Source organism: Rhinopithecus roxellana, chromosome 12, assembly GCF_007565055.1.
Source record: "Rhinopithecus roxellana isolate Shanxi Qingling chromosome 12, ASM756505v1, whole genome shotgun sequence".
NCBI lineage: Eukaryota > Metazoa > Chordata > Mammalia > Primates > Cercopithecidae > Rhinopithecus > Rhinopithecus roxellana.
This window is the reverse complement of record NC_044560.1, coordinates 120,305,930-120,329,863: the sequence shown is the minus strand read 5'-3', so window position 1 is coordinate 120,329,863 and position 23,934 is coordinate 120,305,930. Positions and strand designations below refer to the sequence as shown.

General features: G+C 46.2%; 1 protein-coding gene across 2 annotated transcripts; it reads right to left on the bottom strand.

Annotated features, from left to right (window-relative positions):
- Positions 1-4,136: 4,136 nt before the first annotated feature.
- On the bottom strand, positions 4,137-23,368 carry ZNF264 (zinc finger protein 264). Of its 2 annotated transcripts, XM_010387020.2 has the most exons (4): positions 22,948-23,368; positions 20,908-21,034; positions 11,938-12,033; positions 4,137-6,980 (listed from the first exon to the last, which is right to left on the bottom strand). In XM_010387020.2, exons 1-4 carry the CDS (start codon positions 22,978-22,980, stop codon positions 5,353-5,355), a joined length of 1,884 nt encoding a protein of 627 aa, XP_010385322.1. In that variant the 5' UTR covers positions 22,981-23,368; the 3' UTR covers positions 4,137-5,352. The 2 variants fall into 2 exon arrangements, with proteins under 2 accessions (XP_010385322.1, XP_030769457.1); XM_030913597.1 differs by lacking the exon at positions 22,948-23,368 and having other exon boundaries at positions 4,137-7,008; positions 20,908-21,030.
- Between the last annotated feature and the right edge of the window lie 566 nt (positions 23,369-23,934).

Sequence of the window (23,934 nt, the reverse complement as noted above, 5' to 3'; positions counted from 1 at the left end):
CTACTAAAAATACAAAATTAGCCAGGCGTGGTGGCGCATGCCTGTAATCCCAGCTACTCAGGAGGCTGAGGGAGGAGAATCGCCTGAACCCAGGAGGCGGAGGTTGCAGTGGGCAGAGATCGTGCCACTGCACTCCAGCCTGGGCAACAGAGGGAAACTCTTGTCTCTTTATTTAAAAAAAGAAAAAGAAAAAGAAAAAGAAAAAAAAAACAGACGTCAAGAGACAATGCTTCTCATGATCTTTTGTAAAATATGTGTGAGAGATAAAGCAAAAATTACATCTTGCGGCTGGGCGTGGTGGCTTATACCTATAATCTCAGCACTTGGCAATAATCTCACTCGGCATTAATCTCACTCGGCATTAATTACACCTGTAATCTCAGTACTCGGGAGGCCGAGGCAGGTGGATCACAAGGTCAGGAGTTCAAGACCAACCTGGCCAAGATGGCGAAACCCCGTCTCTACCAAAAATACAAAAATTATCCGGGGATGGTGGCAGGCCCCTGTAATCCCAGCTACTAGGGAAGCTGAGGCAGAGAACTGCTTGAACCCTGGAGGCAGAGGTTGCAGTGAGCTGAGATCATGTCAAAGCACTCCAGCTTGGGTGACAGAGCGAGACTTGGTCTCCAAAAAAAAAAAAAAAAAAAAAAAGTCTTGCAACATAGTGCTCAATTTTTGAAGAGGAATTACTATTACTTAAGATAAGCTAAAGGAACTTAATGGAAGTAAAGTGCTAAACTGCTGATACATCAGCAATTACAATATTAAAATTACATCAGCAATAAAATTGTCAGTTAAATTGCTGATAACTTACTAAACTGTTTTAAGTTTATACTTACACTGTAATAGAACAATCACTAAAAAATGCAGATATATACAGACAGTCCCTGACTTAAGATGGTTCGACTTACTACTTAGCTTTACAATGGTGCGAATGCGACATGCATTCAGCAGAAACCACTTTTTTATTCAAAAGCACTTTGGGAGGCTGAAGCGGGCGGATCACGAGGTCAGGAGATCAAGAACACCCTGGCTAACAGTGAAACCCCGTCTCTACTAAAAATACAAAAAATTAGCCGGGCGTGGTGGTGGACGCCTGTAGTCCCAGCTACTCCAGAGGCTGAGGCAGGAGAATGGCGTGATCCCGGGAGGCGGAGCTTGCAGTGAGCCGAGATGGCGCCACTGCAGTCCAGCCTGGGCAACAGAGTGAGACTCCGTCTCAAAAAAAAAAAAAAAAAAAAAAATTCTTTGTAGTAACTTTATTATAAAGTAGGCCTTGTGTTAGATGATTTTACCCAACTGCAGGCTAACGTAAATTTTCTGAGCATGCTGAAGGCAAGATTGGCTATGATGTTCGGTAGGGTAGGTGTATTAAATGCATATTTGACGTATTATTTTCAACTTGCAATGGGTTTATTGTGACATAACCCAATCATAAGTCAAGGAGCATCTATACTAAAAAATACTACTACATATATATCAAATCAAATTCCAAAAAAAAAAGTTGAAGTAATCTACAGGAAGACTAGTAAACAACCCCAAATAGCAAAGAGAGGAACAATAAAAAAGGAACACAAAAATCATTTAAGGGCACACTTAGGCCCTAAAATATCAATAATTATTTTAATTTAAATGATTTCAATATACAAATTAGGACAGAAATATGCAAAATGAATTTAAAAAAGCATGGCCTGAATATACGCTGTTCAAAGAAACTGACTTCATAAGTAATGATACAGGTAAGCTTTAAAATTGAAGAAATATTAACCATGCAAACATTAATCAAAATATGCAGGAGTCACTATAAGAATATTAGATAAAGTATTGACAAGACCATTAAAAGACAGAAAAAGGACATCACATAATGATAAAAGAGTCAATTCACTATGAAGACTTGGCAAACCTACATGTATATGTACCAAACAACACAGTTTTGAACTTTGCAAAACAAAAAGTGATAGAACTTAAAAGAGCTACATACTTCCACAATGATGTTCAGGACTTTTTGTTGTTGTTGAGACAGAGTCTCGCTCTGTTGCCCAGGCTGGAGTGCAGTGGCGAGATCTCAGTTCACTACAACTTCTGCCTCCCAAGCGATCCTCCTGCCTCAGTCCCCCAGTAGCTGGGATTACATGCACACACCACTATGCCTGGCTAATTTTGCATCTACTATGTTGGCCAGGCTGGTTTCGAACTCCTGACCTCAAGTGGATCCGCCCGCCTTGGTCTCCCGAAGTGCTGGGATTACAGGCGTGAGCCACTGCTCCCGGCCTATGTTCAGGACTTCAACACCCCTCTCAGTAAGTGACAGAAACGCGGACAGAAAATCAGCAAGGAAACAGCTGACCTGAATAACAATGAGCAGGATCACAGAGACATTTATAGACACTCCACCCAGTAACAGTAGAACACCCATTCTTTTCAAGCAGCTATACGGAACAAGATAGACCCTAAACTGGGTCGTAAAAAAAAAAAAAGTTAACACATTTAAAGAGTCAGATCAAACAAGGAACAAATTAGAAATCAGTAACAAATATGCCAAACACCAGAAAATTAAACATACTATTAAATAATTCATGGCTAAGAGAGAATGTCTCAAAAAATAAAAACTATTAGAATTGAGTAAAATGTAATGAAAACATTAAAACTTGTGGGATTAAACTGTGATATGACGCAAATTTATAGAATGTAATGTTTACATTAAAAAAAGCAAAAAAATCTCAAATCAATAATCTAAAAACCTACTTTGAAAAGTTACAAAGAGCCAAAGCAAGTGGAAGAATACAGATCACAGCAGAAATCAAAGAAATCAAGACTAGAAAGAGACAAATCATTATATAAAGTGCTAGTTCTTTGAAGTGAGAGACAAAGCAAAAATTACATCTTTCAGCATGGTGCACAATAAAACTGATAAATGTCTAAGAAGACTCGATCATAAAATGAGTATGTACATTTTAAATATTAAAAATAAAATGATATAAGTGCAGATCCTGCTATCAAAAAAGAATAAGGGAATGCTACAAATATAGATGAAATATTCCTTCAACAGGACAGACTGTCAAAATTTATTACACGAGAAATAGATACTTTGAATAGTTCTACCTATCCAATAAAATAAATATGTAATGTAAAAGTCTCCAGAAGAAAAATCTCCGGCCCAATGGTTGACTAGAGGTCATCAAATGTGACAAGAACAAATAACACCAATTATACAGTCTTCCAAAAATTAGAAGAGAACTCTTTCCAATTAATGTTGAAATGTCAAGATCACTTAGACATCAAAACCACACATAAGACATTTAGAACATAAGAAACAAAAGAAAAAAGAAACAGAATTACACATCATTAGTCAATAAATTAGAGGAATATTTCCTCAACAAAATACAAACAAAGGGAATGACGTCAAATGATATTATACGCTACAAACAAGTGTGGTTTATTCTAAGGATGCAAGCCTGGCTCAATATTCAAAACTTGATCAAAGCAATACATTCTATCAAAAGGATGTAGAAGCAAAATAGCATGATGGCAACTGGTAGAGAAAAAGCACTAGACAAAATTGAACACTCATTCATAGCAACACAGAATCTCAGAGGACTGGGAACAGAGGACGTTTTTTATGCTTATAGAGAACATGTTTTATAAAACTTACATTATACTTTATAATGAAAACTGAACATGCTGTGCCCTCTGGCTCATGCCTGTAATCCCAGCACTTTGGGAGACCCAGGCAAACAGATTGCTTGAGCCCAGGAGTTCAAGACCAATCTGGGCACCATGATGAAACCCGGTCTCTACAAAAAAATACAAAAATTAGCTGGGCGTGGTGGTGCGTGCTTGTAGTACCAGCTACTGTGGGGTGGTGGTGGCTGAGGTGGTGGGATCACTTGAGCCGGGGAACTTAAGGCTATGGTGAGACAAGATTGTGCCACTGCATTCCACCCTGGGTGACAGAGCAAGACCCTGTCTCAAACAAAAAACAAAAAAACAAAAAACTGAACATTTTCCCCCTATTATCAGCAAACAGGAAAGGATGGCCTTTCTCACTATTCCTATTCAACGTTATAATGAAAGTCCCAGCTTGTGCAATGCAATAAGACAAACAAAAAGGAAATAAAAGGTATACAGATAAGACGAAAGATAAAAAATGGTCTGTATTTGCAGATGACATGTCTATATAGAAAAGTCCAACGACTCTGTCAGAAGAATTAGCTAAAAATAATAAGTGAACTCAGCAAGGTTGCAGGGTAGCAAAACAATGTCCAAAAAATTGTATTTCTGTATACTACCAAAAATTGTGTGCAATTCTAAGTTCAAACATCAATGCCATTTACAATCACTCAAATTACACACACACACACACACACACACACACACACACACAAAAGCACACTAGGATGCAAATTCTAACAAAAATGCATAGGGATCTATATGCTGAAAATTTTAACATTAATGAAATACTTTGAGGAATGCTTAGCTATTATAAATTAAGAGACCTACTCCTGAACTCATGAACTACAAAACCCAACACAGTAAAGATACCAATTCTTAACAGATTAATCCACAGATTTAACTCAATTTCTGTAAAAATCTAAGACTTTTGTAAATACGTACAAACTAATCCTAAAAATTATATGGAATGTCAAAGGAACTAGAAATGCTGTCAATTTTAAAGAGCAAAGAAGAATCACTTTACTCAATTTAAAAATTTACCATTGACATTTTGAGCTAAGTAATTTTTTAAAATTTAAAAAAATAAAAATTTACCATACGGCTACAGTGATGAAATAAACCAAAAGATGGGCATCAAGAAAAAAGCCTGAGTGTTAATATGTGTATCCTTACTGACTTAAATGTGAGTATTTCATGGCTCAAACCTCCTAAGTTGTCATAAAATTACGCTTCTCAAGAGTAAGTACTATTGTGGAACACAGAAGATGTGCGATTAAAGTTTGCAGACTTTTCCTAAACTAACAATTCTGACACTGGATAGCAATAAATGTACACACAAGCACAAAAAGGGTCAAGGCCCTTTACCTTGAAACATTTCCCTTCCCCAAACACATTAAGAAATCTATGACAAAGCACCATAGGCTTGGCTGAGAAGTCTGAAAAAATCTGTGCTTGCATTTCATTTTTTTCTATGTCTCCTTCTCCTTTTAAAAATAATTCCTGAGATAACATTGCACTGTAAACTAAGGAGAAAGATGCAGCTGAAGGTTTTCCTATGTGCACAATAACGACTGGGTCTCTCTCCAGGATAAATTATCAGATGGAGAATAAGGCTCTAGACTGAATGAATTTCTAATATGACTCTTCAGATGACAAGTAATATTCAGCAACAGGTTTTTCTCACAGTGAAGACACCTGAGGGGTTTCTCTTTGGTATGGTTGATCAGACGCAGAGGAAGATGTTTCCTCTGGCAACACATTTGCCTCAGTGGTTACATTCAAAAAGTCCTTTCCTAAAAGAAGTTCTCGAAGGGTAACTGAGGTTTGTCCACCTGTAAAAGGTCTTCCCACATCTGTTACACTGATGGGATTTTTCCCAGCATGCATCCTTTGATGCTGAGTGAGGGATGAGCTGCGACTGAAGGCCTTTCCACATTCACTGCATTTATACGGCTTCTCTCCAGTGTGGATGATGGCATGTCGAATGAGGTTTGTGCTCCAGCAAAACGATTTCCCACACTCAACACATTCATAGGGCTTCTCTCCACTATGAATCCGCTTGTGCCTCGTGAGGCCTGACATGCGCGTGAAGGCCTTTCCACACTCCACGCACTCATAGGGCTTCTCTCCAGTGTGGATGCTGAAGTGGCGAATGAGGTCTTTCCGATTGCTAAAGGCTTTCCCACATTCTTTGCACTCGAAAGGCTTTTCTCCAGTGTGGGCCCTTTTATGCAATATAAAAGTAGAGCAGTGGGTGAAGGCCTTTCCACATTCACTGCACACGAAGGGCTTCTCCCCAGTGTGAATCCGCTGGTGCCTCTTGAGGTATGATCGGTGGTTGAAAGCTTTCCCACACTCGAGGCACTCAAAGGGCTTCTCCCCAGTGTGGATGACATAGTGGTGAATCAGGGCTGCGCTCTCCAAGAAGACCTTCCCACATTCACTGCACTCATAGGGCTTCTCCCCGGTGTGAGTCTGCTGGTGCCACATGAGGTATGACCTGTGTTTGAAGACCTTGCCACACTCCAGGCACTCGTAGGGATTCTCACCACTGTGAACAACATAGTGCCGGAGAAAACCTGGCCTGTGTCGAAAGACTTGCCCACATTCTGTGCACACAAAGGATTTTTCTCCCGTGTGTCTCCTGTTATGCAAGACAAAATTGGAGCGGTGGGTGAAGGCCTTTCCACATTCATTGCACTTGTAAGGCTTCTCTCCACTGTGAATCCGCTGGTGCTGGGTAAGGTATGACTTGCGGTTGAAGGCCTTTCCGCACTCCATGCACTCATAGGGCCTCTCCCCAGTGTGGATCATGTGATGTTGCAGGAGATGTGTGCTCTTAATAAAGGTTTTCCCACATTCTGTGCATTCATAGGGCTTCACTCCAGAGTGAATTTTCTCATGTCCAGCAAGGAGGTGTTTCTTGTTAAATACTTTTCCACACTCACTGCATTTAAAGGTATTTTCCTCTTCCTGCATCATGGGATCTTTACCGGACTCACATGAGTTATGGCTGTGAACTGTATCTCCTGGAGAGACTTGCTCCTGTCCAATCCTCGAACACACACCGTCAGCTGTCCCTAAACCATCACATTCAGTGCTCATTTTCCGAGGAGGCTTCTCCTGGGGATCTACTCCTGGTCTGAAGTGTCCTTCCTGCATTTCTGATAGCCCATCCTGATCCTCGGCTTGCCCCAACTGGGAGTCCACTGAGTTTCCTTCTGTCAGTTGTCCCTGAAGTGAGATTCCCTCTGACAAGGCTGGCTTACAAGTGGTAGGTTCTGTGGTCTTAGGTTTTCCTTTGTCGCCTGAAAGAAATCCAGCACACAAAAGGGCCTGTTAGTAAAGAACAACATGGAAAAAAGAGTATTACCATTTCTGTGAAAAACCGTAGATAAAAATATTGCCTCTGTGTCTGCTATTTTCTGTATCTCAAATTCTATGGTTTGCAATTTCCTTCTATCTTGGTCCGTGGACTCAGGATATTCTGAAAAGGAGACCTAGGGGCAGAGGCAGAGTCAGGAGACAATGCGTCTGTCCGTGGAGTCACCTTCACAATTACAGATTGGACCTGGGTAGACACAGTAACGATGACACTGTGCGTGGTAAGCTTCCTCTAGGCAACTAAGCGAGGACATGCTGTCTTGCTACAAGAACACGAGGAAGGAGCATCTAATGAGCCTACATGGAAGACAGGAAGCGAGTAACAAAAAAATTAATCCCCAAAGAGAAGTACGTTTTTTGTGTGAAGTCGTGGAAAGTAACCTGTAAACACTGAGTATTTCCAAAATGTTTTTCCTCATGGTGGGACCCAACGGCCCCATCTGGCAGTTTATGCAAACAGGTAACTCATTATGGACCCCTCCACAGTTTATCCTGATTGGGTTAAGGTCTGGATACACCAGAAAGCTAAGCCACGTGATTAGAAGGTTAGGGCTTAAGTCACAATGTAAACGCTGAATCTCTGGAAAGGATGGCATGCTGGAGACCGAGCCACACAGGTGATGAGACAATCAACTATGGTTATGTAATGAGGCTTCAATACAATTGTGGACAATGAAGAGCCGGTGAGTTTCCTGGGTTGGCAACACTCTAAGCTTGTATTGCCATATGCCAGACTGGGGCACAGTGAGTTCCTGAAGACACTAAGGCTTTGTTCTGGGAACCTTTCCAACCCAACATTCTGTGTCACTTCTAATTTGTTCCCTTTGCTGTAATAAACATGACTGTAACTAAAATAGGTTTTAGGGAGTTTTGTGAGTCTTTTTAGCTAATTAGTGAACCTGACAATGGCTTTGGGACCCAAATTGTAGTCAGTGTCAGTAGAGTTGGACAGACCTGGTAGTCTTAGAGGACTATGTCCTAAACCTTGAGCTTGGCTAATCCTGGGTAGGAAGAAATCAGTTATCCAGTAAGAGGTGCTCAACAAACTGAGTCCTATGCTTGTGAAGAAGAGTTGCCATAAAGAGAAAGCAGGAAGGACACTGTAGTCTTAGGAGACAGAGTACAAAGAAACTGCAGGATGGTGTTGATAACAATCCAGGGACAGAGAGGAGATTGATTCCCATCAATCTGGGTGACAGTGAAGGTCGTATGACTGATGTTACTATCACTCCAAGGCTCATAAGGAAAGAGTTAAGAGGACCTGGCTTGACACAGAGTCTCGTGTGCCTGAGGAACAGCCTGGAGAAAAGATGAGCACCACACACACGAACAATGGCCAGGCTGCTGTGTATGGTGCTCATCTGTTCTTTTTTTTTTTGAGACGGAGTCTCGCTCTGTCGCCCAGGCTGGAGCGCAGTCGCCGGATCTCAGCTCACTGCAAGCTCCGCCTCCCGGGTTTACGCCATTCTCCTGCCTCAGCCTCCCGAGTAGCTGGGACCACAGGCGCCGCCACCTCGCCCGGCTAGTTTTTTGTATTTTTAGTAGAGACGGGGTTTCACCGTGTTAGCCAGGATGGTCTCGATCTCCTGACCTCGTGATCCGCCCGTCTCGGCCTCCCAAAGTGCTGGGATGACAGGCTTGAGCCACCGCGCCCGGCCTTAGAAAGATACTTTAAAGAGAGTAAGAGGACAAAAGTAAAACGTAGAATATATTTTTCAGCACATCTAAGTGATAAAAGGCAAGCATAAGAAATGTACGAAGAACCCCTACCAAGAAAACAGAGAAAGGACAACAGGTTAATGGAAACAGGCATTTCTCATAAAATAAAAAATGATTTGTCTTTTCACAGAAGAAAATGTAAATCAACCAAAAATCATGGTAAGTTGCTAAAACATTACAGCAGTGAAAGAAAACGAAATCAAGAGCACATGAGACTACTGTGTCCATTTGAGGAGCAAACACTGAGAAGCCTTATAATGGGAAGGATATGGATCAGTGGAACCTCTCACTTTTCTGGTTAAGTGCAAATTGGCGCTTTAGAAAACAAAAGGAATGATCTTGCAAACTTGAGCATTTGCATAGCCTACAAACCAGTAATTTCACTCCAAGAATTATCAAAAAATGCTCCTCCACAAGTGGAAAATGAATTATATATACGAATGTCCACAGTATCACTGTTTTTGTGAATGAAATGTAGACAATCATTATTATTTTTTGCCTCTGCTTCATGGTCTCTCACGAATTATTTTTATTTATTTTTTTGACACAGGAGCTCACTGTCACCCAGGCTGGAGTGCAGTGGCCTGAATAAGATCACTTCAGCCTCGACCTCCTGGGCTCAAGAGATCCTCCCACCTCAGCCTCCTGAATAGCTGGGACCACAGGCCTGAGCCACCATGCCCAACTAATTTTTTTAATTTTGCAGAGACGGGGTCTCGCCACGTTTCCCAGGCTGGTGTCAAACTCCTGAGCTCAAGTAACCCTCCCACCTCAGCCTCCCAAAAGTGCTGGGATTATAGGCGTGAGCCACTGTGCCAGCCAAATCTAGACGATTAAATGCTCACATAGTAAACAAATGTATCAATTAATATACAAATGTATCATAAGCCACAAGCATTTATTTTCTTCAAATATAAGAAACTTGAGGCCAGGCACAGTGGCTCATGCCTGTAATCTCAGTACTTTGGGAGGTCAAGGCAGGTGGATCACCTGAGGTCAGGAGTTCGAGACCAGCCTGGCCAACATGGTGAAACCCCATTTCTATTAAAAATACAAAAAATTAGCTGAGCGTGGTGGCACGCACCTAGAATCCCAGCTACTCGGGAGGCTGAGGCAGGAGAATCGCTTGAACCCGTGAGGCAGAGGTTGCAGTAAGCCAAGATTGCGTCACTGTACTCCACCCTTGGCAACAACAGCGAAACTCCATCTCAAAAAACAAAACAAAACGAACAAACAAAAAAACACAAAAATTAGCTGGGTATAATGGTGTGTACCTGTAATCCCAGCTACTTGGGAGGCTGAGGCACAGAGACTGCAGTGAGCCAAGACAGCACCACTGCACTCCAGCCTGGGCTATACAGTGAGACTCTATCGAAACAAAAAGAAAAGAAAAAAGAAAAAACAAGCATATTTTTATGTTGAGTAGAGAAAGGATGAAATCACAAAACAAGCAGAATATAAATGAAGAAAGGATGTCCATGAAAGGAAGCGTCATCTAGACCCTGGTATAGGAACTGGCCATGACTGGGGCAAGACCTCTTTCAGTAAGGAAAAGAGAAGTTGAGATAAACATTTAAGGGCTGCTGATCAAGCAATACAGGACGGTGGACTTTCTTTTCAACATGAAAGCCTGCTGACACATCCGCACTAACATGCTGAGACATCTGTGCCTGGAGATGAAAACTGTCTGGTTGGCTGGATGCAGGGACTCATGGAGGTGGAGGGATTGACCAGTTTGAAGTTGGGGCCAGTCCCCTAATCTGCCTGGATGGCAGAGCCATTCACTGAAACTTGGGAGGTGGCAGGAGCGAGCAAGATCACGGGTTCCTTGTTAGGCATGTTGAGTTTTGCGCTTTCGGGATTTTCAAGTGGAGTTGTGGTACTGAAGAGGGGACGATCTGGAACAGACTCTGAAGGGCTGAACAGGGACTGCACAAACACTCAGGGTTGGATGAGCAGCTCGAGGAACCCATGCAGGCAGAGGCCAAGGCTCTGCAGTGGCACCAATCCACACACCTGACAGATGGCCTCAGTGTCCTCAGCAGCCTGAGTGTGGGACAGAGAAGGTCAAATGTCACCCTGAGGTTTTTGGAAAACAGGAGATATAGGAAGACATGGGCAAAGTACTGCTTCTTAGTGTCTGACTGACACTAAGGGAATGGGTGAAAGGAGAAGGTGGGAGAGGCTGAGAGGCAGAATATAACTGGAAAGAGAAATTGGGAGAGTAAGACAGGCCCTGTTCCCCAGAGTTCAGAAGGAAATGTAACACAGCATCACTCTTTAAGGTTAATAATGACATTTTGATGAGTCACTTACTATGGCTCAGAAACTGTTTGGTTTTATGCATTATTATATCACATGATAACATCTTCAAACTACTCAATGACACAAAAATGATTTCTAGTGACACTTTTCTGGAACAGACTCAATGTAGTGGACTGAGAGTAGGTGTTCACCAAACCTTCTGCTCCTCTCCGTTGGCAAGTGGCTCAGCCACATTTCCCAGACTCATGGACCCAAGACAAATGCCTAGTTCCTGTGGGTAGAATGTGACGGGAGCTGGTATTTCTGGAAGTGGGTGTAACTTCCCTTATTCCTGGAAGTGGGTGTAACTTCCCTTATTCCCTCAATTCTCTGCCAGCTCGAGGATGTTAGGATAATCTTAATGCAACAGGCTGATGACAGAAGGAACCTGGGTCCTGAATAACTGTGTGGTACAGAGCTCCCCACTGACCCACACAGACCCTGGTATGAGTAAGAGTTATCATATGTGAACCACTGCAATGTTAGAGTCTGTCTGATACAGCAGCTACTATTAACTTAGCTGAAGTTATATATAAAGACAGGAGATCTTGACCACATAGCAGGTGACTGGTAAGCCACAACTCAGGCCCACACAGTTGGAACTCCTGGACACATCTTAGTTCATAAATCTCACTCCTTCCCAGGAATGGTGACACTGTGACGGGGCTGGGAGGACAGAGAAACCACAGGTCAAAGGGCTCCACGGCTCTTAAATGGAACACTCTACTGCGATACAGTTATATGGAGTTATATAGAGAGAGGCCACAATGAGAAGTTCCCAAGGGATTCCAGGGCTGGTGGTCTCCATCCAGTCTCAAGCCAGCAGGGACTCCGACCTCCCCAGATCTTGGCTCCTACCTGAACAGGTGTCTTGGGAGGGGTCTTCCTTCCTGGTCCATGGCTCCTGCCCATGCTGTAGGTGGTAGATCAGCTCAGGTCTGGGAATAGGACACCCTGTTTATGGAGAAAGAAAGTGGACACATGGATGTTGGTGAAAAGAAATAAAGACCTTCAGTCTAGTCTGGGACTTCAGGATGCAGACCAGACCTTGGAATGAAGCCGCTCCTGTGCACGGGAACGAAAAGCTGGCATGTGACCTGGAAGCTAAGAGCAGGTCCTGTCATGCTGCCACAGAATCTCTTTTTTTTTTTTTTTTGAGACAGAGTCTGGCTCTGTCGCCCAGGCTGGAGTGCGGTGGCCGGATCTCAGCTCACTGCAAGCTCCGCCTCCCGGGTTTACGCCATTCTCCTGCCTCAGCCTCCCAAGTAGCTGGGACTACAGGTGCCCGCCTCATCGCCCAGCTAGTTTTTTGTATTCTTTAGTAGAGACGGGGTTTCACCGTATTAGCCAGGGTGGTCTCGATCTCCTGACCTTGTGATCCGCCTGTCTCGGCCTCCCAAAGTGCTGGGATTACAGGCTTGAGCCACCGCGCCCGGCCCAGAATCTCTACTCCTAATAGTCAAAAACTAGTACTTATAGGATATAAACACACCCAGGGGACTATGCCAAGCATTTAAATGCATTATGTCATTTCAAAAGTGAACAATATTTAGGGAATACCCTAGAGAAAAACTGATGTATTTAAATATTAAATACTGACTCCTTTCATTCGAAACAAGGTATGTGATTTCACTGATCTAAGTCTTTTTTTTTTTTTTTTTTTTTTGCATCCTAAGAAATATTTTATAACGCTCTTCCTCTAGACCCAAGACAAAATGAGGTTTCTAGCTGAGGATTCTCTCACAGCATCCCCAGGAAGTCCACGTCGTGATCAACACCATTTTATTGAGAAAGAAACCCAGGCTCACAATGCTGCCCAGAACGTCCCGGGGCCAGGCATGCCAACGACAGTGATCGTGATGAGGATGACAGTCACAGTACTGATGGCAACAGGATCGCAATGGCTCCCTGCACACAGTCTGGTCTCCCAGGTGTTGTTTCGAGCCCTTTTCACGTAATAACTGTATTAGTCTGTTCTCACTCTGCTAATAAAGACATATCCAAAACTGGGTAATTTATAAAGAAAAAGAAGTTAAGGGACTCAGTTTCACAAGGCTAAGGAGGCCTCACAATCATGACACAAGGCGGAGAAAGGCACGTCTTACATGGCAGCAGGCAAGAGGGCATGTGTAGGGGAACTCCCTTTATAAAACCATCAGATCTCACGAGACTTATCTGCTATCACGACAGCAGCACGGGAAAAACCCGCCCCCATGATTCAATTACCCCCATGACACATGGGGATTATTACAATTCCAGGTGAGATATGGGTGAGGACACAGAGCCAAACCCTATCAATAATTCTTTACCCCGGTAACAACCCTGGGATGCAGATGTGGTAAGTCCTCATCTCACCAATGAGAACACTGAGGCACAGACAAGGTCAGTCATTTCACCAGGCCACATAGTTTCTAAAGAGCAGAGCTGGGGCTGGACACCAGGGTCCTAGCTCCCCTTCCAAACACTACATTAAGGAAGAAACTACTAGCACCACAGAGTGGGTGGTGGGTGGTGATGATGACGCAGAGATGTGAGCTGGAGGAGTCGTCCTCAGGGACCAGCAGGCAGGGGGAGGGGCAGGTTCAGTGATTCCAGACCTATGAAGCTGTCCTTTGAGGGTTGTGTTTTTTTTCCGTTTTTTTTTTTTTTTTCTTTTAAGTAGAAGTCCTCTTTTTATGAAACGTTGGTGAGAGTAGATACTATTTGATGTTTTGGTAAATGTCCTTATATAACTCTGTCACAGCAGGACGTTCACATTTTTAGTGGTTCATGAAATACATTTGACTATATGTGGAGAAACAAGGAACATAATGAAGCTGGTTGGTTGCTCCTAAGTTCACTGGACAAAGTGATGAAAGAAAATTATAAACTCAGGGATTCTAACTCCCGGCTTCAGCAGCAGATACTAAGCCTCAAATCTGCTAAGATTGCCCAGAGTCTTATCCCCTGTAGAGAAAGAGCTGAAATTGTGGGAAAGCAGACATAAGCTCGTCATGTGAGTGGCTGACCTGCAACAAAAGGTGCATGCTCAGCCTCACCAGGTGTCTACTGTTAAAGAGAGGACACTGATAGGAAAAGAATGGGACCCTGAAACTCGGAATAGGGATGTGTGGGAGGACCTTGATGAAGCTGGGGACGCTGAGCTTGAAAAATCTTTTTGAAACTTTTGCCAGAAGAAACAGCTTCCCCAACCCCAGGAGTGGCAACATCCCCTCCCTGACCCACGCTGCCATCAGCCTTTCCACCTTTGTCTGAGATCAACCCTGTGCTGCCTGAAGCAACAGTGATGGCCTCCCCTGAGGCAGTTGCCAGGCAAGATAACGTGGATTCTCCTCTGGCACCCCCAAGATCTTTCTTTGCTTCTAGACCTACAACTAAAGTCCTGGTGGGCCCACAGAAGTGAGGGTCAGAGTGTGACCCATGGGGAGGTGAGCTGCACTCGAAAGGAATTGAGTTTTCTAATTTATAGAAGCAAATATCCGGAGAACAGGCATGGGAATGGATATTAAGGGTGTGGGATAATGCTGGAAGGAAGGAACATACAGATGGATCAGGGTGAATTTATTGATTTGGGCCCACTAAGTAGGGATCCTGCATTTAATGTTGCAGCCTGGAGAGCTAAAAAAAGTTCTGATAGCTTATTTGCTTGGCTAGCTGAAATATGGATTAAAAGATGGCCCACAGGCCAGGCGCGGTGGCTCAAGCCTGTAATCCCAACATTTTGGGAGGCCGAGACGGGCGAATCACGAGGTCAGGAGATCGAGACCATCCTGGCTAACACGGTGAAACCCCGTCTCTACTAAAAAATACAAAAAAACTAGCCAGGCGAGGTGGCGGGCGCCTGTAGTCCCAGCTACTCGGGAGGCTGAGGCAGGAGAATGGTGTAAACCCGGGAGGCGGAGCTTGCAGTGAGCTGAGATCCGGCCACTGCACTCCAGCCTGAGCAACAGAGCGAGACTCCGTCTCAAAAAAAAGAAAAAAAAAAAAGATGGCCCATCATGAGCGAGCTGGGAATGCTTGATCTCCCTTGGTCTAATGTAGAGGAAGGAATCCAACCGCTCAGGGAGACTGGGATGGTGGAGTGGATTAGTCACTTTAGACCCACTCATCCCAGCTGGGAGGGTCCAGAGGACATACCCTTGGCCATTGACTTGGGAAACAGATTTGCGAGGGCAGCACTTGCATCTTTGAAGAGCCCTGTAATTGCCAGATCTAGCAGTGGGAACTGCAGTCACTCACCTACACAAATTTAGATACATTGGGAATAATTGGATCCCGAGGTGGCAGGGGCCAAGGGGTGGCACTCAACCATCAAAGGCAAGGTAGGCATAGCTATCATAATGGACAGCAGAGACAAAGCAGCAATCAGAATAGTCTGACTTATGTAGATCTCTGCCACTGGCTAATGAATCACGGTGTTCTTAGAAGTGAAACTGATAAGGAAGCCTACTGCAATTCTACTTAATTTATATAAGCAGAAAACTTCCAGGTCAAATGGACAAAAGACTAATTTGAATTACAAAAGCAGAGAATCATGGCCCCTCCTCAATCAATTTCCAGACTTGAGCCAGTTTACAGACCCAGAACCCCTTGAATGAAGGGGGGATCAGGTCCCTTGAGGAAGGACCCTACTACACTACTAACAATTTATGCAGTTAATTTTTCTCCCATCCTTCCCTAAGGAGACCTCTGTTTTTTTTTTTTTGAGACAGAGTCTCGCTGTGTTGCCCAGGCTGGAGTGCAGTGCCGCGATCTCAGCTCACCGCAAGCTCCGCCTCCCGAGTTCACACCATTCTCCTGCCTCAACCTCCTGAGTAGCTGGGACGACAGGCGCCCGCCACCACGCCCAGCTCAATTTTTTTGTTATGTTTTTAGTAGAGACGGGTTTCACCGTGTTAGCCAGCATGGACTCCATCTTCTGATCTCGTGATCCGCCTGCCTCAGCCTCCCAAAGTGCTGGAATTACAGGCATGAGCCACTGTGCCCGCCAGAGACCTCTGGCTTTTTACCAGGGTAACTGTGCACTGGGGAAAGGGGAATGATCAGACATTTCGGGGACTACTGGACACTGGCTCTGAGCTGACGCTGATTCCAGGGACCCAACACGTCACTGTGGTCCTCCAGTTAAAGTAGGGGCTTTTGGAGGTGAGGAGTTTTAGCTCACGCCCGACTTACAGTGGGTCCAGTGGGTCCCCAGACTCAACCTGTGGTCATTTTCCCACTGCCAGAAGGACTAACAGGCACAGACCCGCTTAGGAGCTCCCTGACTGGTAGGGTGAAGGCTACTATGGTGGGAAAGGCCAAATGGAAGCCATTAGAGCCGCCTCTACCTAGAAAAATAGTAAATCAAAAACAATGTTACATCCTTGGAGGGACCGTGGAGATTAGTGCCACCATCAAGGACTCGAAAGACGCAGGGGTGGTGATTCCCACCACATCCCCATTCAACTCTCCCATTTGGCCTGAGCAGAAGACAGATGGATCTTAGAGAATGACCATGAATTACAGAAAGCTTACCCAAGTGGTGGCTCCAATTGCAGCTGCTGCACCAGATGTGGCTTCATTGCTTGAGTAAATTAACCATCTCCTGGTACCTGTGTGCAGCCACTGACTTGGCAAATGCCTTTTTCTCCATTCCTGTCCATAAGGCCCACCAGAGGCAATTTGCCTTCAGCTGGCAAGGCCGGCAATACACCTTCACAGTCCTACCCCAGGGGCCTATCAACTCTCTGGCTTTGTGTCCTAATCTTATTCAGAGACCTTGATCGCTTTTTGCTTCCACAAGATATCATACTGGTCCATTACATTGATGACATTATGTTGACTGGATCCAGCGAGCAAGAAGTAGCAAACACACTGGACTTACTGGTGAGACATTTGTGTGCCAGAGGATGGGAAATAAATCTGATTAAAATTCAGGGACCTTCTACCTCAGTAAAATTTCTAGGGGTCCAGTGGTGTGTGGCCTGTCGAGATATGCCTTCTAAGGTGAAGAATAATTTACTGCATTTGGTCCCTCCTATACCCAAGAAAGAGGCACAATGCTTAGTGGGCCTGTTTGGTTTTTGGAGGCAACACATTCCTCATTTGGGTATGCCACTCCGGCCCATTTATCGAGTGACCCGAAAGGCTGCCAGTTTTGAGTGGGATCCAAACAGTACAACGCTCTGTGACGGGTCCAGGCTGCTGTGCAAGCTGCTCTGCCACTTGGGCCATATGACCCAGCAGATCCAAAGGTACTTGAGATGTCAGTGGCAGATAAGGATGCTGTTTGGAGCCTTTGGGCAGGCCCCATGGGCGAATCACAGTGGAGGCCTCTAGGATTTTGGAGCAAAGCCCTGCCATCTTCTGCAGATAACTACTCTCCTTCTGAGAGACAGCTCTTGGCCTGTTACACTATGGGTCATCAAGTCCATGCAACCTGAACTGCCTACCATGAACTGGGTGCTTTCTGACCCAGCTAGCCATAAAGTGGTCATGCACAGCAGCATTCCATCATCAGATGTAAGTGGTATATATGTGATTGGGCTCAACTGGATCCTGAAGGCACAAGTAAGTTACATGAGGAAGTGGCTCAAATGCCCACGGACTCCACTCTTGCCACCCTACCTTCTCTCCCCCAGCCTGCACCGATGGCCTCACGGGGAGTTCCCTATCATCAGCTGACAGAGGAAGAGAAGACCTGGGCCTGGTTCACAGATGGTTCTATATGATACACAGGAACCACCTGAAAGTGGACAGCTGCAGCACTACAGCCGCTTTCTAGGACATCCCTGAAGGATAGAGGCGAAGGGAAATTTTCCCCGTGGGCAGAACTTTTGAGCAGTGCACCTGGTTGTACACTTTCCATGGAAGGAGAAATGAGAAGATGTGTGATCATATACTGATGCACCAGCTGTAGCCAATGGTTTGGCTGGACGGTCAGGGGCTTGGAAGAAGCATGATTGGAAAGTTAGTGACAAAGAAATCTGGGGAAGAGGGATGTGGATGGACCTGAGTAGTCAAAAACTGTGAAGATATTTGTATCCCATGTGAGTGTTCACCAACGGATGACCTCAGCAGAGGCGGGTTTTAAAAATCAATTGTATAGGATGACCCATTCTGTGGACACCACTCAGCCTCTTGCCCCAGCCACCCCTGGTCATTGCCCAACGGGCCCATGAACAAAACGCTCATAGCGGCAGGGATGGGGGTTACACATGGGCTCAGCAACGTGGACTTCCGCTCACCAAGGCTGACCTGGCTACGGCCACTGCTGAGGGCCCAATTTGCCAGCAGCACAGACCAACACTGAGCCCTCAATATGGCACCAACCCCTCAGGGTGATCAGCCAGCTATCTGGTGGCAGGTTGATTATACTGGACCTCTTCCATCATGGAAAGGGCAGAGGTTTGTCCTCACTGGAACAGACACTCTGGATATAGGTTTGCCTATCCTGCACGCAATGCTTCTGCCAAAACTACCATTCATGGACTCATGGAATGCCTTATCCACCGTAACGGTATTCCAAACAGCATTGCCTCTGACCAAGGCACTCACTTTACGGCTAAAGAAGTGTGGCAATGGGCTCATGCTCACAGAATTCACTGGTCTTACCATGTTCCCCATAGTACTGAAGCAACTGGATTGACAGAAGGGTGGAATGACCTTTTGAAGTCACAAAAGGTCACAATTACGAAGTCACAATTACGCCAACTAGTGACAATACTTTGCAGTAGGCCATGTATGCTCTGAATCAGCATCCAATATATGGTACTGTTTCTCCCACAGCCAGGATTCACAGGTCCAGGAATCAAGGGGTGGAAGTGCAAATGGCACCACTTACCATCAACCCTAGCGATCAACTAGCAAACTTTTGCTTCCTATTCCTGCGACATTACATTCTGCTGGCCTAGAAGTCTTAGTTCCAGAAGAAGGAATGCTGCCACCAGGAGACACGACGATTCCATCAAACTGGAAGTTAAGATTGCCACCTGGACACTTTGGGCTCCTCCTACCTTTAAGTCAATAGGCTAAGAAGGGAGTTATGGTGTTGGCTGGGACGACTGACCCAGACTATCACGATGAAATCAGTCTACTCCACAATGGAGTTAAGGAAGAGTATGCATGGAATACAGGAGATCCATTAGGGTATCTCTTAGTATTACCACGCCCTGTGATTAAGGTCAATGGGAAGCTACCACAGCCCAATCCAGGCAGGACTACAAATGGCCCAGACCCTTCAGGAATGGAGGTTTGGGTCACTCCATCAGGAAAAAAACCATGACCTGCTGAGGTGCTTGCTGAAGGCAAAGTGAATACAGAATGTGTAGGAGAAGAAGGTAGCCATCAATACCAACTACGACCAAGTGACCAGTTACAGAAATTAGGACTATAATTGTCATATTTCCTCCTTCTTTTATTAAAAACATGTTTGTGATGTATACACTTGCACTAATAAAACATCTGCATTTTATTTCCTTTATCATGTGACATAAGATTTATTGACTTCATATCAGCATTTAAGTATTGTTACCTTTATGTAATAGCACTTGGGCTGGGGATTAGTGTGTTTCGGTTGCATGAAGGATAGTTGTATTATGTTAGGCATAATTATTTTTGTCTTTATTTGAAGATTATGTATGATCTCTGGAGATGTGTATGGGTTCAAGTTGACGAGGGATGGACTTGTGATGGTTAACACTGTGTCAACTTGATTAGATTGAAGGATGCAACATATTGATCCTGGGTGTGTCTGTGAGGGTGTTGCCAAGAGATTAACATTTGAGTCAGTGGGCTGGGAAAGGCAGACCCACCCTTAATCTGGGTGGGCACCATCTAATCAGCTACCAGCCAGGCCAGGATATGAAGCAGGCAGAAATCCGTGAAAAGACTAGACTGGCCTAGCCTACCAGCCTCCATCTTTCTCCCATGCTGGATGCTTCCCGCCCTCAAACGTCGGACACCAAGTTCTTCAGCTTTGGGACTTGGACTGGCTTCCTTGCTCTTCAGCTTGCAGATGGCCTACTGTGGGACCTTGTGATCGTTAGTTAATACTACTTAATAAACTGTCCTTTTTTTTTTTTTTTTTTTTTTTTTTTGAGACGGAGTCTCGCTCTATCACCCAGGCTGGAGTGCAGTGGCCGGATCTCAGCTCACTGCAAGCTCTGCCTCCCAGGTTTACGCCATTCTCCTGCCTCAGCCTCCCGAGTAGCTGGGACTATAGGCGCCCGCCACCTCGCCCGGCTAGTTTTTTGTATTTTTTAGTAGAGACGGGGTTTCACGGTGTTAGCCAGGATGGTCTCGATCTCCTGCCCTCGTGATCCACCCGTCTCGGCCTCCCAAAGTGCTGGGATTACAGGCTTGAGCCACCGCGCCCGGCAACTGTCCTTTTTATATATATTTATTCTATTAGTTCTGTCCCTCTAGAGAACCCTAATACAGGTGGCCACTCTTGTCTTGAACTTGCTAAGGCAGAAAAAGCCATAGAGAATAGACATGACATGAGCAGACCCAGAGAGAGAAGCCAGGACACCATCATGGTGGTTCTCAGTTCCTACACCAGCCCCTCATGAGGCACAGCTGGAAATCCTACCTGAGTTTGCAAAACACCCCATTTTCTTTTACCACCTTCTCCTTTGGCTGGGAGCCAAAGAGTACTCTGTCTTTAGCCCAAAGAGATACAGGGAGACCAGATAGGAAGAGGTGAGAGTAGAAAATGACTAAAGCTGTGAGAAAGAGGCAAGGTAGGTTCTAGAGGCCTCCTTGTGCAGCCAGGCCTGGAGTCAGAAGGTGGAATGAACAAGTGGCAGGTCACCTGCATGGTGAAGCGGGGAAGGAAGGCCTTACCCAGAGACACCAGGAGCCCACAGTTTTCCAGCATCACCTCCTGGTATAGGGTCCGCTGAGCTAGGTCCAGCTGCCCCCACTCCTCCTGGGTGAAAGTCACAGCCACATCATCAAAGGTCACAGACACCTGGAAAGTCAAACAGAAGGAGCAGTATTGGCCTTTCAGCTGCTGAATGTGATCACAGATTGTGCTCCACTGGAAAAGTTGTACAGTGATGGAGGCCTGAATCACAGAGCACCTCCTGAGGGCCTAGCTCTGTGCTGGGCTCGAGAGGAAAGGGAGATGCTTTGAACATAATGAGGAGAGAAACCTCCTATTTAAGAGCCATTAGAGAATGACACAGGACAACGGAAACAACTTGTGGACTGTGAAATACAGAAACTAAAGGCTCTAAAACGACAAGGAAATGGGGAAATGGTAATAATAGCAACAAAGGTTACAACAGCAGGACCTGAGTCTCACTGGTCCAGCTGGGTGCCTGCCCCATGTTGAAGGCTTCACATCCTGTGTTACAGTGACTAGAAATCCCTAGCTCCAAACACTTGAAACCGACACTTGACAGCTGTTACCTCAAAGACATAATTTCATTTCTCTGAGCCTTGATTTCTAGATCAATACAATAATACTTCCTTCCCACCAGTAACAGTTGTTAAAGAGAAAGTATTCAATGCTCAGTGTGCTCTGGGATTTTTATTAATCATTCCACAGCCCCTGCAATCAACACCATCATCACCTTCACAGTCACTCGATGCTAAGGAAGTTCTATCAATTCACCCGGTCACGTATCTCACCACCACAGATAGGATCTAAACATGGGGTTACTATGACTCACAGTCTAAAAGCGTAACTCCAACACTCCCCCAACATCAAAGCAAGTCTAATATGATGAAGTTACAAGCATTTCCACTCATTTCTGACATTAAGTCCATTTCAATTAGCCCTGAAAACGTATCTGTGGGCCGGCCACGGTGGCTCATGCCTGTAATCCCAGCACTTTGGTCGAGGTGGACGGATCACTTGAGGTCAGTTGAACACCAGCCTGGCCGATATGGTGAAACCCCGTCTCTACTAAAAATACAAAAATCAGCCAGGTGCCGTGCTGCATGCCTGTAATCCCAACTACTTGGGAGACTGGGGCAGGAAAACTGCTTGAACCCAGGAGGCGGAGACCGCAGTGAGCTGAGATTGCGCCACTGCACTCCAGCCTGGGCGACAGAGCGAGACCCTGTCTCAAAACAAAAAAAAAAGTATCTGTGAATACGGGCACAAAAAGCTCAGCATTCCTCACTGACCCCACAGAGCGGCACTGGAGGGGCTGCATCTACCTGGGGAATGACAGGCCCCAGAACAGCTTCCCAGGCCCTCTGGGATCTCCCTGGGTCTCCCAGAGCCCCCAAGGAAATTCCACAATGAACCAACCATCAGCCTCTTTCCTTGCTGGGTTCCGACAGAACTTGTCTAGGACGCCAAGATACTTCGGGGCCACGGAACACGAGCGGCCAAGGATAATGCAGGCTGTAGCGATGACAGTAACGGCATCTGACTGGCCACAATGTCTGTACTAGCTGCGGATGGGTAGAAAGTCCAGGAAAAGACCACACACGCTTACCGTCCATGTCTCAGCAGCCGCAGGAAACCATGGCAACCTCACACACCCTCCTGAGCCTCCTTAAATATACACCTTGTCTCTGACCACGCATTTGTCGGCCTGCTACTGCCCTGCCCTGCCCTCCCCTTCCCCTCTCAGGCCCCCAATTCCATGCTGGAATGAGACCTGGTCCACCAGAGAGGATGCTTGCAGGCCACGGATGCTGGGAGTCCCCAGAGCAAGCGTCATTCACTCAACCACCTACGGAGCTCTTTCCAGTAGGCCCAACACCCTTTACGGCCAGGTATAAATAAGTGGCAACCAGCTCCACACACCAAAGCGAACGACGACTGCAAAGACAAATATAGGGGATACCTGGGCTCCCACCCACTTCGGGAACCGCCTCCGCCCTGGCAAGGAGGCGGCAACTGCGAAGCCACCGTCCACTCACCTGGGCCCGGTCCGTCAGCACCGCTGCCGCCATCACGTCACCCCCTGGGCCGCAGAGCTGGGACAAAAGACCCCCGGGCGGCTTGATGGACCCCACCTGTGCCCGGCCCTGGCCGGTTGCCCGGGGCTTCCAGGCGCGTTCGGGGCCGCCGCCTCCTCGGTGGCAACCGCGTTCCAGACCCAGGGCGCCGCCCCTGGCGACCGCGGGGCTGAAGGGCGGGGGAGGAGAGACCGCGGCTTCACGACGACCCAGGAACAAGCCCCTGGAGGCGGTCAGGCTCAGTCAGGCTCGTACAAAGGTGCGGCGGGGATTCCTATCCTCCTCCCCTGCTCGGTCCTGACTAGCCACTCGCAATGCGGTCCCGGCTGAGGCCCCTCAGTGGCTACACACTGCTCGGGACAGAAGGGCAGAGGAAAATGGCGTCCCCGGCGAACAACCCGGAAGTCCCGCCCCCGCCGGCGTGGGCCGTCGGAGTCGTCCCCGTCCTAGGCCGTCATTGGCCCAGCTCCCGCCGCTCGCATAACGCAAGGCCTTCTAGGTAGTGTAGTTTTCCTGACGTGTTCGCCAATGGGAGGAGCGCTTCCAGGCTCAAGTTTTCCTTCCAGGGAAAGGCACTCCAGGACCCGAGGAGATGCTCCAGACCCGCCTCTTTACGGTGGGCACAACGCGAGGGGAAGTTGATGGAGGGAGGGAACCGAGGGGCAAGGGTTACACTCCATTCTTCTCTCGGGAAAATCGGAGCTTGGGAGACAGGGACTTTACTTCAGTTCAGGGCACAAGCAAAGGCGCAGAACTGGGTCCTCAGCTCGCCTGGCGACTGACCCCCTTTCAGATCCCTCCTCCCCGAATCATCATCTTGGAAAACACAAAAAAGTAGCCTAATGACTGAGTGGAAGCCCTGCCTTGACACATTGTGTGCGCAAACTGCCCTCTTTTGGGCTTTCTTTGGACGAGTGCAGCCTCCACGTGATGCAGGGAGTCATGTAT